The 18,055-nt window shown below is 36.6% G+C and overlaps 1 protein-coding gene across 1 annotated transcript; it reads left to right on the forward strand.

Moving 5' to 3' along the window:
• Positions 1-15,481: 15,481 nt before the first annotated feature.
• LOC123843476 (U6 snRNA-associated Sm-like protein LSm3) lies at positions 15,482-15,790 on the forward strand. Its single transcript, XM_045872924.1, has one exon. The coding sequence runs from the start codon at positions 15,482-15,484 to the stop codon at positions 15,788-15,790; it is 309 nt and encodes a 102-aa protein (XP_045728880.1).
• The last annotated feature ends 2,265 nt before the right edge of the window (positions 15,791-18,055 follow it).

Below are 18,055 nucleotides of genomic sequence, written 5' to 3' on the forward strand. Positions count from 1 at the left end.
GTAGGCAGGCTTCAGAGGCCACACACATTCACCACCAAAACTACCACTCCAAGGGGTATGGATGAATCTTTAATAGCCCCACGAGAGCTAGGAGGTAAATTTCTATATTTTATTAGGAAGAGACTTAACTAAGTATTTCAGAAAGGAAGGAAAAGTAATTCGTGTGCAAGTAAAGTCCTTGTCTCTTTTTCTCTCTAGTCATTGTCAATCTATTTGATCAATATTGGAAAAAGTGGCAGTGACTAACGTGAACAAAACATGCTTTAGTGGGGCTCAACACACAGAAACAACTAAATAAGCATGCACGCCAGGTGGTAAGAAGCACCCTGAGGGAATGGGTCAATTTTACTTGAATAATCAGGAAAGCCACATCTGTATTTGATATATTCTATTTACTTAATAATTCTTGGCTGAATGACCATGCTAATAATGGTCTCTGATAGTTACCACAATCCTGATCTACCAGTTGCATTAATTTTATATGGCCATGTTTTGGCCACAAAAAGGAGATCAGATTGACCTACTTGCCTTTAGATGGTAGTGCCTTGTTCTCCTCGAACTGGCTGGAATCACCTTCTCTTTGGGCAAACCTTACCATCTAGTGCGGCTGACTATGGTCTTATAATCATTCTGTCGTCAGACCTTCAGCTTTGATGTCGTTATGTTTAAAACCTCAATTCTCTGATGGTTCACCTGTCCTTCCAACTTCTATTGTTTGACAGTAGGTGGGGAGGTGGCACATAGGAGCCTCTGAATCACCCGTTTACACAAAAATAAAATAGGGGCACCTGGGGGGCTCAGTCGTTAAAGCATCTGCTTTCAGCTCAGGTCATGGTCCCAGGGTCCTGGGATCGAGCCCTGCATTGGGCTCCCTGCTCAGTGGGGAGCCTGCTTCTCCCTCTGCCTGCTGCTCCTCCTGCTGTGCTCTCTCTCTCTGACAAACAAAATCTTTAAAAAAAAAAAAAAAATAAGCCATGTCAGAGAATTTGTGCTGTATCTTCACAATAATTTGGGTTACATAAATGTATGCATTTGTCAAAATTTAGTAAGTGTACACTTAAAATTTGTACACTTCATTGTGTGTGATTTGTACCACAAAAGAAATATTAACAGTAAACAAGAATATTTATGCTGAAATATTTAGGGGGGAATTGTTCAGAAGTCTGCATTTCACTTTGCATTGCATCAGGAAATAAGATGGGCTATTAAATGCATAAATACAGTCAAGTGTTAATGATATAATTCATAGAGGGATTATGCAGGTTTTTAAACCTCTTTCAACTTTGCCCTAAATTTGAAATTTTTCATAATAAAATTTTGGAGGGCATGCTAAGCCATGGAGAACCCATGCATTATCTCAGGGATTTTAAACTTGGAGTAACGATACCCTAGGGGTCCATGTTTAGAATTCATGGGGTTTGTACACTTGGACTGGAAAAAAATTGTAAGTCTTCATTTTCACAAATATCCAAATGAAACAGCATTTCCTTTGACTTATGAATTTAGGCAACATACCCTAGTAGCTTTAACAGTGCCTACGAGTTTTTCAGCAAAAGACACAATTTGTTTATCACACTATAGTTGTTAAACGTAACTGAGTTATTGTTTATACCTATCACTATTTTGAAATTACAGTGATTTTTAGAGTTATCATTAGTCTTATTATTTAATCTTGTAATTAAAAGCCAACATTGCAGTATCACAATTTGTTTTAAAATTTTTTTAGGCATCTGACTGTAGTCTATTTTTTTCTACAATAACTATTTTTTTATCATGATAATTGTACTCTTTAATCCCCATCACCTATTTTACTCATTCCCTCTAAAATATTTTGATAAATGTGGTTTCATATAATTGGTTTCTTTTGTAATCCATTATGTCATATTTAGTATATTGAAAAACATTGTTTTGGGAAGTCCGCAAGCACCAGACTATCTCTGTGGCACACACACACACACACACACAAAGTTTAAGATCCCTGACAGATCATCTCCCGTGCTCTGCTATCCTTCCCATGATTTGTCAAATGTGGCACCATATAGGATGTGGGTCTTGCTTTGAAGCTTTGCAGCAACCCTCAGTCCAGGCCTGGAAATGATGATCTCAAGCTCTGAGGATCCATTGCCTTACTGTTCCAACTCAGTGGTAGAACTAGTCAAAGATCTTATCACTTCGTCGCTTTCTCTCTCTCCTCCCCCTGCAGTACATGGGGGATAAACTTATACTATAGAAAAGTATTTCTGGTTTTTCTGAAATTCAAATTTAACTAGGCATCCTGTCTTTTATCGGGTCACCTTAGCAATAGGACCCAGAAGTATCCCAATGGTTATTTAAACGAAAGCATACAGCCCCCACCAGAGGTAACATCAACATGCAGATGGGACTTAGTGAGGGGTTGATCTTGCAACTGAAATCCAGGAACATCCCACCAGCTAGGTGGGCTTGTTAGTACTGGTTACTATTTTATTAAATTCACAATTACTCCGTTCTGTGGATTCAGTGTGGATTGACTTTTTTGGATCTTACTTACTGTGTGTGTGTGTGTTTTTTTTAATTTTTAGGATTTTATTTATTTATTTGACAGAGAGAGAGAGCACAAGCAGGGGGAGTGGGAGAGGGAGAAGCAGGCTCCCCACTGAGCAAGGAGCCCAATGTGGGGCTCAATCCAAGGACCCCGGGATCATGACCTGAGCCAAAGGCAGATATTTAACGACTGAGCCACCCAGGCGCCCCACTTACTGTGTTTTAAAGATGCTTTATTGTTGCTCAGTTCTTTGTGTTCATTTTCTCATTTAAACATCATAAGATCTCAGAGAGTGGGTACATTTCCCCCAATTCAAAGAGGTTAATAAACTTTTCCTAATTCACACAACTACCCATTGACAGAGGCAAGGATTTAACTTAAATCTGTCTGGTTCAGGCTTTTCTACATATTACATTGCTTCTCATGTTAAGTCGGAAAATGGCAGGAAAGCACATTATGCTAGGCGTGTTAGAGAATTTCTATTTTAGTGGAGGGAAATAATAGGGTAGATTTTAAGAATATTTACAAATGTATAGTCCTGCTGAAACCAAAAAATTTTTATTTTTTTGTAATTTAGTTATATTTTATTTATTTTTAATTTTTATTGTTATGTTAATCACCATACATTACATCATTAGTTTTTGCTATAGTGTTCAAACAATTCATTGTTTGAAAAAATTTTTAAAAATAAAACTGTGTCTTTTGTTTAAACATCAAGACAGATTGTATTGACAAAGCAAAGGTTTTTTTTCTCCTAGTTTTAGAAAACGCTGAGAGAGGTGATAAAAATCAACAAAGATAAAAATGTGTACAAGTTTGTTTTTAAATTAAATGTGTTTAAAACATTAAAAGCCCCAATATAGTAATAGTGTATGGAAAATACTAATATTTAGCATGCAAAATAATGATAGAGCAGAAAGTAGTGATTCTAATAAGAGAAAAGCAAATAATACACAAAAAGTAAGTAAATGCAGAATATGGTATTTAGTGAAAAACATAGCTGAATGGCTATAAATGTAACATCTTCCTTATATATTAGAAAATCTGAGTGCTATCTCCTCTTATGTATGTCCCTGAGAAAAACCAAAACTGTCAGTGACTTTAAAGGGGATAAGATATAAAAACAAAGGACAATTACGATTGCTGAGTACAATGACAATTACTTTGTACTTTTAATTGTATCATGCTATTACAGTAAACGTGCCACTTTTGTTTTAAAAAAAAAAGAAAATATTTCGAGATACTAAAAGAATCTTCCAAAAAGGATACTTTATAATTCCAGACAAATATCAAAGGATTATCCTTACTTTGTAAACTGTAATTGCTTTTATAAAGATTGGGTATTGATTGACACGTGTGTGTGTGTGAATGAAAGCATATTTTAAATAGTGGAAGTCTTTTTAAGAACCACTTATTAGGGGTACCTGGGTGGCTCGGTTGGTTGAGCGTTGGACTCTTGATTTCAGCTCAGGTCATGATCTTAAGGTCGGAGATCAAGCCCTGCATCAGGCTTAGGGCTGGGCCTGGAGCCTGCTTGAGATTCTCTCTCTCTCTCCCCCTTCCTCACTTCCCTGCTCTCTCTCTCTCTCAAAAAACAAAACAAAACAAATACAAAAAAACCAAGAACCACTTACTATATTTGTTCAGAAGTATATTGATACTCTATAATGTGAATGAATACCTAATAGTTTGGCTCTACAGATTTTGGATCTTAAAAACTGCCTTTTAAAGTACAAGACAACCCTGTAACAACACAAGCATTTATAGTATTTTTCTTTTGGCTAATTCATGCATGTCCTCTATGTACCATATAGTTTAATTTATACATATTTATCACTATATAACAAAAAATTTGAACAAAACCATTAAGGCATTTCATGGAATGGGGTGAACTATATTTATATATTACAACTATATGAATAACTTATTATCATATTATATATCATTTGTTACACAGGTATGAGTAAACAACCGGATGGCCTTATTATTTTAATGTGTAACACACCTCCCCATTTCGGAATGGTAGAATTTTTTAGGGAAGTATGGTTGACACACAATGTTATGTAAGTTTTAGGTATGCAACATAGTGACTTGACAAGTCTATATGTTACGCTACTGTCACCACAACTGTACTAGCATCTGTCACCATATAATGCTATTAGAAATTCCACTGACTGTATTTCCTATGCTGAACCTTTCATCCACATGACTTACTTATTTCTTAACTGGAAGCCTGTATCTCCCATTCCCCTTCACTCATTTTCCCCACACCTCCCTCCCCTCTGGCAACCAGGGTTTGTTCTCTGTATTTACAGGTCTTTTTCTGCTTTTGTTTGTTTGTTCATTTGTTTTGTTTATTAGATTCCATATATAAGATTCCATATATAAGTGAAATCATACGGTATTTGTCTTTCTCTGACTTATTTCACTTAACATAATACCCTCTTAGGTCCATCCATGTTGTTACAAGTGGTAAGATCTCATTCTTTTCTATGGCTGAGTAATATTCCATAGTGTATATATATATATATATATATATATATATATATATATATATATATATATATACACCACATCTTCTTTATTCATTCATCTATTGATGGACACTTGGGTTGCTTTCTTATCTTGGCCATTGTAAATAATCCTGCAATAACCATAGAGGACATATATCTTTTCCAGCTAGGGTTTTCATTCTCTTGAGTAAATACCCAGGAGTGGAATTACTGGGTCACATGGTATTTCTATTTTTAATTGTTTTTGAAAAACCCCCATACCGTTTTTTCCACAGTGGCTGTACCAATTTACATTACCACCCACAGTGCAGAAGGATTCCCTTTTCCCCACATCCTTGCCAATGCTTGTTATTTTTTGTCTTTTTTTTTAAATAAAGTTTATCTGTTTTTTTTTTTTTTTGTAATCTCTACACACAACATGAGGCTTGGATCCATGACCCTGAGATCAAGAGTTGCACGCTCTTCTGACTTAGCCAGCCACATATCCCATTACTTGTTTTTTTGATTCTAGCCATCTGACAGGTACAAGGTAATATCTCATTGTGGTTTTGATTTGCATTTCCCTGATGATTTAGTGATGTTGAGCATCTTTTCAGGTATCTGTTGGCCATCTGTATGTCTTCTTTGGAAACAGGTCTATTCAGGTTCTCTTCCCATTTTTTAATTGAATTATTTATTTTTTTTTTGGTGTTGCATTGTATGAACTCTTTATGTATTTTGGATATTAAGCCCTTACCAGATAAATCATTTACAAATATCTTTTTCCATTCAGTAGGTTGCCTTTTTGTTTTGTTGGTGTCCTTTGCTGTGCAAAAGGTTTTACTTATAGTCCCAATAGTTTATAATAATAATATTATTATTATAATTTAAAGATTTTATTTATTTGACAAAGAGAGAGCAAGCATAAGCAGGGGGAGTGGCAGGAAGAGGGAGAAGCAGGCTCCCCACTGAGCAGAGGGCCCAACATGGGGCTCGATCCCAGGACCCTGGGATCATGACCTGAGCCGAAGGCAGACACTTAACTGAGCCACCCAGGCGGGCCCCCCTACTCTGCCAATGGTTTATTATTTTTTTTGTTTCTCTTGCCTGAGGAGACAAGTCTAGAAAAATGTTGCAAAGAGAGATGTCAAAGAGATTACTGCCTATGTTTTTTCTAGGAGTTTTATGGTTTGAGGTCAAACACATTTAGGTGTTTGATCCATTTTGAGTTTATTTTTGTGGATGGTAAAAAAAAGTTGTCCAGTTTCATTCTTTTACATGTAACTGTCCAGTTTTTCCAGCACCATTTATTGTAGAGACTATCTTTTCACCATTGTATATTCTTGCCTTCTTTGTAATAGATTAATTGACCATATTAGGGTGGGTTTATTTCTGAGTTCTCTAGACTGTTTTATTGATCTATGTGTCTATTTTTGTGCCAGTTGAATAGTAGAATTTTCATAGTACATAGTTGTCTTTATATTTGTTTTGCTAAGTTGACTCTTGATATGCCAGAGATTTTCTTAGGTGCTAGATCTAGATAAAGCCAAACAAATGATTTAAAATGAAAATAAGTCAGGGGTGCCTGTGTAGCTCAATCAGTTGAGTGGCTGACGCTTGATTTTGGCTCAGGTCATGATCTTAGGGTTCTGGGATTGAGTCCTGCACCGGGCTTCACTCTCAGTGGAGAGGAGTCTGCTTGAGGATTTTCTCTCCCTCTCCCTCAGCCCCTCCCTCCATTCGCATGCACTCTCTCTCTCTAAATAAGTAAATTTTAAAATCTTAAAAAAAAATAAGATGAAAGTAAGTAAGTCTACCAACTTACTGATTTTTCTCCATGATGTTAAATACGGTCTTTCATCTTTATAATGTTCTATAAACTGATCCTCAGGATGCTTTTCCTTTGCTACTATCACCTGTAACTTGCTGTGCACCTTTTTCCTCAAATATTACTATGCCAACAAGGCCTGTGTGAAACATTAGACAGTCTGAAAAACCACAAGAGGTTCAATTAAGCCCTTATATATTTCATTCCTGTTAATGCTGATTGACATACTTGACTCTTGACTCCTGCATTATTGACTTGGACTCTAAAGTTTAAATTATAAATTAATGTAAAAGTTCTCAAGAGAGGCTATACACTGGAATCCCAAGAAACACATTTGCCTCAATTGCTCCCTGACATACAAAAGAGAAGATCCAGGGATGGGGCCATGGTATAAAGCATATTAAGTGTATAAAGTGTACTAAGTGCACTCATGGCTGAAAGCTGGCTCTAGACCTCTATTTTTTATCCCCTTTCCTCTTTTCTCTTCCTATCCTCTGACATTTGACCTTTAACTTTAGATGTAGACCTTGTGTCCTGCATCTGTGAATTTAGATGGGTAAACCATGTACTTCTTTGGGCCTTAGTTAAATTATTTAGTTAACTTATTTTGGTTTTACTTTCTTTTTCCTATGGCCCACACCTGTATGTTCTCCCAATGCCTAGTTCTCTATCCTTGAAAAAAAACAGTGCTTTCATTCATCAGGGTATCTTTCTGCATTTCAAATATAATCATTCCTTCGATGGTCTATGATCTCAAAATTAGGCAAACAAAGAAAAGCCTGATATTTGTACTGACAGTTTGTTATTACTTTAACCTTTATTATTTATAATTAAGGAATTCTATAAATATGCCAGAATCTCTCAAACAGTATCTTAAAAATGAAATTCTAACTATCAATCCTTAGAGCTAGTGGGCATGACAATATTGCTAAATCATGCTAGGTGTCATTTAAATATATGAAGGAATTGTAGTTTCAGGTGGAAGTTTTAAGTCAGAATGCTTGGGGCTGGCAAAGAAACTACTATGCTATTCAGGTGTGACCCTAACACCTTTAAATTCCAAGCCCTTGCTCAGATTATGGAATCATTGTTCCAAAGGCATAAAGGCATTCAATATTAAAAGCATTAATATTTTATTTTTTGCCTCCCGGCTAAAACGTTTCTCCTACCACTGTGCATCATAAAGTCATGCTGATAAAGGGTGGACAGGTGTAAGCATATTATTCGGTTCACTTATTCATAGTTAATTACCTTTATGGTTCAAATACCAAGTGATAATAGGAAAGCTTGATAAATAGCTCTCCATTAAAATGCTTGGATTATTATAAAAAATGACTTGCTTCTCTGCCAGCCAATTCTCAGCATATTATTTACCTCATAGTATGTTGTCTCCAAAGCAGGACATATATATTTTTCCCCATATCAGAGGGATATTTCATAATAGCCTCAAGCTAGTTAGGACATGCCATTAAAATATCTGATACAATATGCACTTTAACTTGTAATTTACTTTTGATTTTTTTAAGAAAATAAATTTAAGATTAAATTTCTACATGCATTTTACTTTGAATTTTGTATTATAAAAGCATAGAAAACATTTCTGTCCAGTAAAATTTATTAATATTGCTAAAAAATGATTTTAGGATTTGGGAGTGCTATCTTCGTGTGGTAAATGCATTTTTAAAATGGTCATAATGGTTTCTATGTGAATGAAATTACGGTTAATCATAGTCTGTGTAAACTTTTCAAGAATTAGAATGGTGTCCTTTTAGAAAGGACGCTAATCAATTTCGGAGAATTCTGAAGGACAAGCAATGAGGAATCCTGTGGTAGGCAGAATAAGGTGACCGCCTCCCCCCCACACACCCACCCATACCCCCCCCACCCCCCCCACCCCCCACCCCCCCCACCCCCCCCACCCCCCACCCCCCCCACCCCCCCACACCCCCCACACCCCCACCCCCCCCCCACACCCCCCACACCCCCCACACCCCCAATATATCTATGACCTGATCCTCAGAACCTGTCAGTATGTTAGATTACAAGGCAGGAAGGAATTAAGGTTGTTAATCAGCTGACCTTAAGGAGCGTAGCCTCTATTGTCCAGGTGGGCTCAATGTTATCACCAGGGCCTCTGTAAGTGGAAGAGGGAGGCAGAGGAGTTAGAGTGAGGGCTGCAGCTGTGTGGAAAAAGGATCAGGGAGGGGCAGCACTGCTGGATTGGAAAACAGAGGAAGGGGACCACAGGCCAAGAAATAGGGGTTGTGGGGCGCCTGGGTGACTCAGTCGTTGGGTGTCTGCCTTTGGCTCAGGTCATGATCCCAGGATCCTGGGATGGAGCCCCGCATCGGGCTCCTTGCTCAGCGGGAAGCCTGCTTCTCCCTCTCCCACTCCCCCTGCTTGTGTTCCCTCTCTCACTGTGTCTCAGTCAAATAAATAAATAAAATCTTTAAAAAAAAATATATGGGTTGCCTCTAAAAGTTGGAAAAAGGAAACATAGTCTCCTCTCGAGCCTCCAGAAGGAACGTAGATCTGCTGAAACCTTAATTTTAGCTCACTGAGCCCGGTGTCAGGCTTATGACTACAGAACTAGGTTTCTTTTGTTTTTGAGCCAACAAGTTTGTGATAATTTGTTCCAGTGGCAATAGAAAACTAATGCAGGGTCTGCTATTCTTTAAAAAGATAACATTTTCCTTTTTGTTACTACTAAGTTGGACATACATCTAAGAAACTGCATTTTAAGATGATGAGCAGAGGACAACCTTGGTCGTTATATGAGTAATAGCTACTGGAATAGGGTATAGCTCTTTGGGAGGAGCGGCGTAAGCTATATTCTACAAGTGTTTTTAAAAAGCATCAGAGACTTCCATTTATGGTTAATATATAAAAACTCTCAATTATTGCCATTTTGACAATATTAGCAAGCTAAATATATTAGACATGCAAAATTCTTAAGCATGTAGGAGAGCTGAGGATGCAAATAAATCCAAATAGACTAAATTCTAGAAAGCTACAAGTTCTTAGAAGAGAAGAGGTACACATTTGCTTTTCACTCCAATGGAGCAGTGGTAGAATACATCTGCCACAGATGGAATTAAGGAAAAACCAGCCAGGTATTGAACAAACTTTAATGGCAGTGAATGGGATCACGTGATGGATTAGGTTCCTGCTGAGCTCCAGCCCGAGTGTATCTGCCCTGACCTGCTACACCGTTTCTACTGTCTTCCACTAAATGCTCAGGAGTAGCGCAAGCCGTGAGAGTCGAGAAAGATGATCCACGAGGTGAGTGGGGCCAGGCAGCAGCCATCTGAAGGCCAAGCTTAGAGCTGGAGAAATGAGTGAATTCGCTCCAAGGCCATAGCAAATCTTCAGCAAGTCAAGTGCTACCAACCTCTGTGAGGGCAAGCACAGGTGAAAAATTCCCTTAAGGCACTGTAGGCCTTTCAGGGCAAATCATCTGCTGAAGGCTGAGGGCCCAGCAGGAGAGATGAGGGAACTCCCAGTGACTGCATTGCAGGAAGTCCCTGGAGACTGGCAAAGGGCAGCAGGTCTGAGAGAGAATCTGATGTGCAGAAAGGGTCTCGAGAGTATGGTGAGTAAAGAGAAATTTACAAAGGACCAAACATCGAGCAACAGAGCCACAAAGCAGAAGAGCCATCTCGCCCAGTTTGGAAAGATGGTAGCCCATAGTCTTACCAATGCTCAGATCACAAATGTTGCTGAAGAAAATGCCCCTTCCTTGATGCAAAATATTGAAAGCCCATGATGCTTCACATCAGAGAGACACATAATGTCGGTTTGCCCCATTCCTGGGGTTGCTAGGCTGGTAACAGTTAAGTTGGGAGTTCTCCACATTTATCTTCGGTAAAGATACCCTTTTCTTTTGCAGTTATACATAGTCAGTGGGGTGACACTTTTCCAGGTAGTGAATATGGAAGTCCCCCAGAACTTGCCCTCACTGGTTTGAGCATACATTGATATCCCTGCCTAAAGCAGTGATCACTTTATTTACTGCTAATTGTGACTTTGGAATTGTTTTATTCCACATATATTTTTAGCTATCATTCTTCTATAAAGAAGAACTTTATCTTCCCTTATCATTCCATCTTTTTGAGTACTACTATGGCCTTAATGGATTCACCGCTCCACCCCAACCGTCCCACCAATTGTTTTCCAGCCTTCATTGTCACTAGCCTTTTTGATGCTCAGTTGAACGAAATTTGGTCATTGGGAGCCCATTCAAGCTGATAGCTATTCCCATTGCTGTTGGAGCAAGTCTTTGGCAAGAAGGTCCAAGCTTTTAGTTCCTTCCATATCCAGACCTAGAATCAATCTTTTATTCAAGGAGCCGTGATCTTTTTAAAGAGTAGTGGTATTTCAAAACAAGTATATGGGTATTAAATGTTGTGACCATAATCTGTACTCTGAAAGGTTGCCTCCTGCTTGTCTAGTGATTCTAGACCAGCTCTGACTTTGGGGAATAAGGAAACTTCTCTGCTGTCTAGGGGGCTGAATTATACCTGTCACCAGTGAGGTCTGAAACCCAGCCCTGGGAAGGAGCTCCCTTCCAAGTTGTCTTTGCTTGGTACTCTCCTTCAGCCAAAGAGCACCGTAGAGAGTTTTGATATATTTTATAGTCAATCCTGTATTCCAGATTATTAATTATTTTGTATTAAACATCCCCCTCTTTAGCCCACACTGTGATTTGTATCTCCTGATTGGGCCCAGACTGATCCAGGGGTGCTCACTGCTCTGAGTGCGGTTAGTTCTAGGTTCTTTCAGTAGACAGAGATGGAATTATTACATGAGGAATTCACATCGATGTTCCTAATTCATATATACCCCCGCAGGCTGTTCCTTATTTTCCCCCATTTAATAGTTTCATCTCCCTTTTTCCACAGGGAAAACATCAATATATTTATCAGTTGCAGTACCCTATGATAAACACAATGTAGTTTAGAATCACTATACCAGTACCACCACCAGCAGCAAACTTACTGTGTAAAATTCAATATTTCTTTGTAGATTTTTGTATCTGAAAATGTATCCATGAAGTATTTAGTTTTAGTCCTGGGTAAAAAAAATGAATTTATTATTTTTTCTGTGTGGTCCTATAATCAACCTCATATAGCCTTAGGTTCATCTATCCATGTTTTCAATGTTAGGGTTTGTTTAATGCCCTTTTTGGTCTCATTGAAATGTAAAATATTCATTGATGTAAAGTGGATGCTGTATTTTAAAGACTTTTTAAGTCTTTCCTCCATGAGACCATCTGCTATGTCAGAGAGGCACTATGACTGCATCCCTAATAGCTCCTTTATTCCCCCAAACATAAATATAATTTTCTACTTTTTAATATTCTCCCCCCTGGGAAACAAAATACCCAACTTTGTTCAAATCAAAGTTAAACTCTGGGTAAATAAGCTCTTCCTGAGGGCCTGAGGTGTTCTCCAAATAGTATGTGTTTAAAAACCTATTATTTGTGAAGTAATTTCTGTAACATAGAAGGTTTTTTGAATATCTTTGTGTCTTCTACAGTATTCAGAATTACTGAGTTTCCAAGTGATTGTCAATACATGAAATATTGGCATATCCCAATAAAATGTTAAGGTGACTTGTAAGGGGATTATGATTCTTATTAGGACTATGGTCAAAATCGTGTACAAAGGATTATCCGAAAACCTAGTAAATAATTATTTTAAAAATCACATGGATTAGTTGCTACATATTATAATAAACTGTTGAAATCAGCTAAATACTACACACACATACACACACACATTTATATAGTAGAGTTTGTCATTTTAGTTTGTGTACATATGTAGTATAAAACATTTTTAACCCTATAAGTATTTTATGTATGTCCAAAAATGAGATTAAATAAAAAGGATAAAAATGCAAACCCAAAAAATGACTATAAATAGGAACAAATAAATGTAATTTTATATCAAACTGATAACAGTAAATTAAAATTAACTTCCATATAAATGGCTCTTAAATTTGATATAAACGTGACATAAAATCCACTAGTCCACATTTTTTATAAAAACGATGAAACTATATTTGTTTGGAATGAGTGTGTCTACTCACAAATGAGAATACATTCATACCACTGCATCCACTCATTCTGAAGTAGAACATACATTTGCTGATTTTTCTTACTGCTAATTTGCAGGATTGGTGAGAGATAAATCCAGAATTGTGTATTTATGGTATATAATAACTTTCCAGAACTGTGTGTCATAAAGGAAATAAGAAAAAAGTCATTTTGATGTATGTCTAATCAGACAAAGAATGCCAAGTCTACTGGAGGAATGATAATTGAACAAATTGGATTGATTACACTCATAAAATCTTCAAAATATTATGAGAAGCTTGATTTTTAAGTGTACAAATAATATACATTGTTGATAAACTTCTCAAATTCAGTTCTTTTATTCACTTTTATGTATGCCAGACCATCATTTTATAAAATATAATTTCTAATTCTTGGTCAGGTAATTTTTTAATGTAATTATGTAATATTTTGTACATACTACCAAATATATTTGGTCCATATTATGTGCTTTATGTATACATAATAATAAAGCATGATAATAAATAAGTACCCAGGAACACATCATCCAACGTAAGAACTAGAAGACAGCATCTTCTTGCTTCTAGTTGTGGGGCCATTTTATATATTCATCCTGCCTTCTCAGAGGTGACTACTGTTCTCAATGCTCAATTTATTATTCTCTTGCCTTTAAAAATATTATCATAATAGAATGTTCATTAATACCTTTACGTTTCTCCCAATTAAGAAAAAAACCTAGAATACTTTAATATTATTAAATGATCTTTTGACTTTATTGTGTATTTTAATTTTGTATATTTTAAAATCAGACATTATTACTTTTGTGCAGTTTCTTTTCATTCCTTCAGGAATCTCTACCTTTCAGAGATTTTCTTCTAATGAGCAACATTTAGTATTTTCTTGAGACTGAGTCTGCTGAGAGCAAATTCTGATTTTAGCTTTGTTTTGTTTCTTTGTGCCCCAAACTGTTCTTATTTACACTTAATTATGGAAAAATGTCTTCCCTGGATATGGATATAGAATTTAATTTACTTTTTAAAGAAGTAAACTGAACACATCATTTTATTGTCTTCTGAATTCCATTGCGATTTAAAGTCTGTTTCCCTTTTGAGGGTTATCTTACTTTCATTAGGTCATTTTTAATTTTTCTTTTCTTTTTTTTCTGTTTCACTATGTGTCTAGTGAGTGTGTGTGCATGCACATGCATTTCATCCTGATGGAGATTTGTTGGGTTACTTGAATCTGTGGCATGGTATCTGTCATTAGTTTGGTAACTGTTTTAACCATTATCTCTTCAAATAGTGCCTCTTCCCCATTATTTCTCTCCTCTCTTTCTAACTGATACTAACAATATACTATAGCTTCTTACTGTGTCATCTATGACTTCTATCCTCTGTTTTGTTTTGGATTTTTGTGTCATAGTGTCTTATTCTGAGTAATTTTCTGACTTATCGTTCACTTAACTAATTCTCTTTGTAAATGTTCTCTGACTTGCTTCCAGCTCAGTAATTTTCTCTTAAATTGTGTTAATCTGTTGTCACACACATTCGTTGAATTCTTGGTTTTAATTCTTTTTCTCTTCCAGTGAGTCTGTTTTGTTTTCATATATGCTATGTCACGTTTATAGTTATTTGTTTCCTACATATATTTTCAAGCCTTTCTTATAATAATATAAAGAAAGGATAGTTATTTTATACCTTGATAATTCCAATAGCTCTCAGATTTATGTGATCTGTGTGTTCTACTCTTCTCTCTACTACTTCTCTATCCCCACAAGGCCACAAAAACTAGTTTAGTTTTATAGCTATTGCTTTCTAAGAAGCAGATGCCCTGAGGGAAAAAATTACCTTCAATGCTGAACTTCTCTTGATTCTTGCAACCTCCCCTACCTCTTGGTCTGGCAATTTCTTATTCTATTATGAGCTGTTTGATGCACTAAGGAATTTATTTTTAAAAGTTCATCCAATTCTTTTAATTGTCCTCGACAGGAAAGTTGGTAATAATTCTCTAGCTCTCTTTTCCTGAAGTAGAAGTCACCAGATGGCCTCATTCCTTTACCTTTTAAGAATAGTTTTGTCATATTTGTTTCTATCCCTAAAAATATGATGTTTAGTTTCGCATATTTTGGGTCCTTATAAAAATACTATTGTATAATATAATTCTCTGACCTAATATTTTTACTGTTATAATCTATTCTCTTTATTGATATATTGATTATCCATCTAAAGATACTTTGAAATTCCTGCATGATTAGGAAGAAGCAATAAAATTTTATAAATATCAAACTATTTAAGGTTCACAAGATAAGTTTTTTCTATACCATTTATTTTTAGAAACAATAAAGCTTTTATAATAGGAAATTTATGGTATATATGGTGCTAGAATATCACATTGTGCATGCTCCCCTCTTCCTAAAAAGTAAAGCAAAACCATTCTCGACTATAATATGATTAACACTGATATTAAATGTAGTTGTTTTCCGATTTGTAGTTGCATTGACTCAGATACAAAAATGTAAATTTCAAAATACATTTTTTGGGAAAGGGAGCAGGGTTTGAAACATGACAGATGACAAGGACCAGCAACAAACTACCAACACTGTAGAAGAGCCCCTGGATCTCATCAGGCTCAGCCTGGATGAGTGTATTTATGTGAAAATGAGAAATGACAGAGAGCTTCAAGGCAGAATACATGCTTATGAACAGCATTTAAATATGATATTGGGAGATGTGGAAGAAACTGTGTCTCCTATAGAGATTGATGAGGAAACATATGAAGAAATATATAAATCAACAAAACGGAATATTCCGATACTTTTTGTCCAGGGAGATGGTGTTGTACTAGTTACCCCTCCATTAAGAGTTAGCTGAAACTAAGAATTTATCGTGTATAGAATATAGATTTTGTATGATTGCCTCTTTAAATGTAGAAGACATTCAAAAGAGAAACCTGCGTAAATTTTAATATTAAGAAATGGCCAAGGATTCTTCCACTTCTGAAATGAAGGAACTTGGAGATAACTCAAAAATTCTTAAGCTAAAGGGCATTTTAATTTTTTTCCAACCCTTTCAATAAATGTGATCACCAAGACACAGAACTCTTTTTTCAGGAATTGATTTGCTCTGTTGTTTTCTCAGACAATTTCTGATTTTTTTTTCCTTTAAATTAAATTTGATGTTTCCTTTTTTGATTGAATTTAAAAAATATATTTCTTTAGGGGCACCTGGCTGGCTCAGTCGGTGGAGCATGCACCTCCTGATCTCAGGTTGTGAGTTCGAGCCCCACATTTGTAGAGACTACTTAAAAATAAAATCTTTTAAAAAACAAATAAAATAAAATGCATTTCTTTAATACAATTCACTTTGCTCATTAGTTCTTATTTCTTGTAATTGGGCGGGGGAGGAATGTAATATTCCCGCTAACAATTATCTGTGTAAAGCTCTGTGCTTACTTGTGAACCTCAAATTGGACTTCTCTGCCTAAAGGCAGCTCTGAGAATTGAGAAAAGCAGATTATTTCTAGAAATTCTAAGGAGCAGTAAATACTGAGGAGATGGTAGAAAATATATTTCATGGACCACCTTAAACTAGAGGTGACCAAGTAAAAAAAAAATTGTAGGAATGATGATGTATGACTGCTTCTCAACCATTGAACTTGGTCTCCCCCTGCTTAATCTCCCTGGTTCTTGCCCTGTGAGAATACCAAGTAAATTTCGATCAAGGAATTACTTTCTTTTGCTTAAATTGCTTGTCCTCACCTCTAACTTATCTTGATTTCTGCTTTTACATTTTAATTCTCTTATACTTACATGTGAGCCTCTTTTAGGTTACTGTGGTCTCTGTTGTTTCCCAAGGTCATATCTGAGACAGTGGGAAGCTTATTATGGCAACAGGGGTGACCAGTCTGAGATTTGTTCCACAGTGGCTTCCCAGTGAAAAGCCTTGTGCCACTTTGTCTTTGGATCTTTACTTCCAGAAAAGCTACAGCTGCTCCTGCATAGCACTGGGACATGGAGCAATACCCACTTTGGATATTCCTGATCCCTGCCATGATTTCTGGTTTAGAGGTCATCCTTATGCCAATCTTTGGTTCCCTGCTATCGACTAGCCTTCACAGCACCTGTGTACTCAAATGGGGCATGTGGAAAGTTTTCTATAAACAGGTGACATTCTCTGCTTGAGTGTACCCTGGTACCATTTCCCCTTTCCAAATCAATCCAATCTTGACCTTAGAAATGGAACCTTGTATAGTCTCAGAGTTCAATTTTGGAAATTAGTCACAGGCCCCCACTGCCTTAGGTTCCATCTTTAACCTAGCTGGGGTTTCTACTTTACTCTCTCAAGTGCTTGGCTCTTGAAAAATGAAAACCTGGTTTTCAGAACTCTTATATCTTTTTTTTTTTTTTTTTAAAGATTTTATTTATTTGAGACAGAGAGAATGAGAGAGAGAGAGCACATGAGAGGGGTGAGGGTCAGAGGGACAAGCAGTCCCCGATGTGGGACTCGATCCCGGGACTCCAGGATCATGACCTGAGCCGAAAGCAGTCGCTTAACCAACTGAGCCACCCAGGCGCTCCAGAACTCTTATTTCTAAAAATTGGCTTTGTGAAGCTCTTTTAGATTTCAAGAGGTGAACAATGACACTTTCTTGCACTCTTCAGGTATAACATAGGACTCCTTGAGGAATGGAGCACTCTGGCAACATAAGAAAATATTCAAAGAAAAGCACATTAATAGATTTTGAAATATTATGTTGGCATAGATATCATGACTTAAAAAATGTTTTTTAAACTGAACTTTCCTTAAAGCTCTTAAAGTAAAGATATAATGACAGACAATGTAATAAAATAAGAGCATTAATGTACAGGGGCGTCTGGGTGGCTCAGTCATTAAGTGTCTGCCTTCGGCTCAGGTCATGGTCCCAGAGTCCTGGGATCACGCCCCGCATCGGGCTCCCTGCTTGGTGGAAAGCCTGCTTCTCCCTCTCTACTCCCCCTGCTTGTGTTCCCTCTCTCACTATGTCTCTCTCTGTCAAATAAATAAATAAAATCTTTTTTTAAAAAAAAGCATTAATTTACATATATTTTCATCCTTAGGTTCTTAAGTTGTTTGTTTAGTTTCATAGTTCTGGAGGCT

This window comes from Mirounga angustirostris, unplaced genomic scaffold (genome assembly GCF_029215605.1).
Source record: "Mirounga angustirostris isolate CCGP_5_RB_7025 unplaced genomic scaffold, mMirAng1.0.hap1 SCAF_11, whole genome shotgun sequence".
Lineage (NCBI taxonomy): Eukaryota > Metazoa > Chordata > Mammalia > Carnivora > Phocidae > Mirounga > Mirounga angustirostris.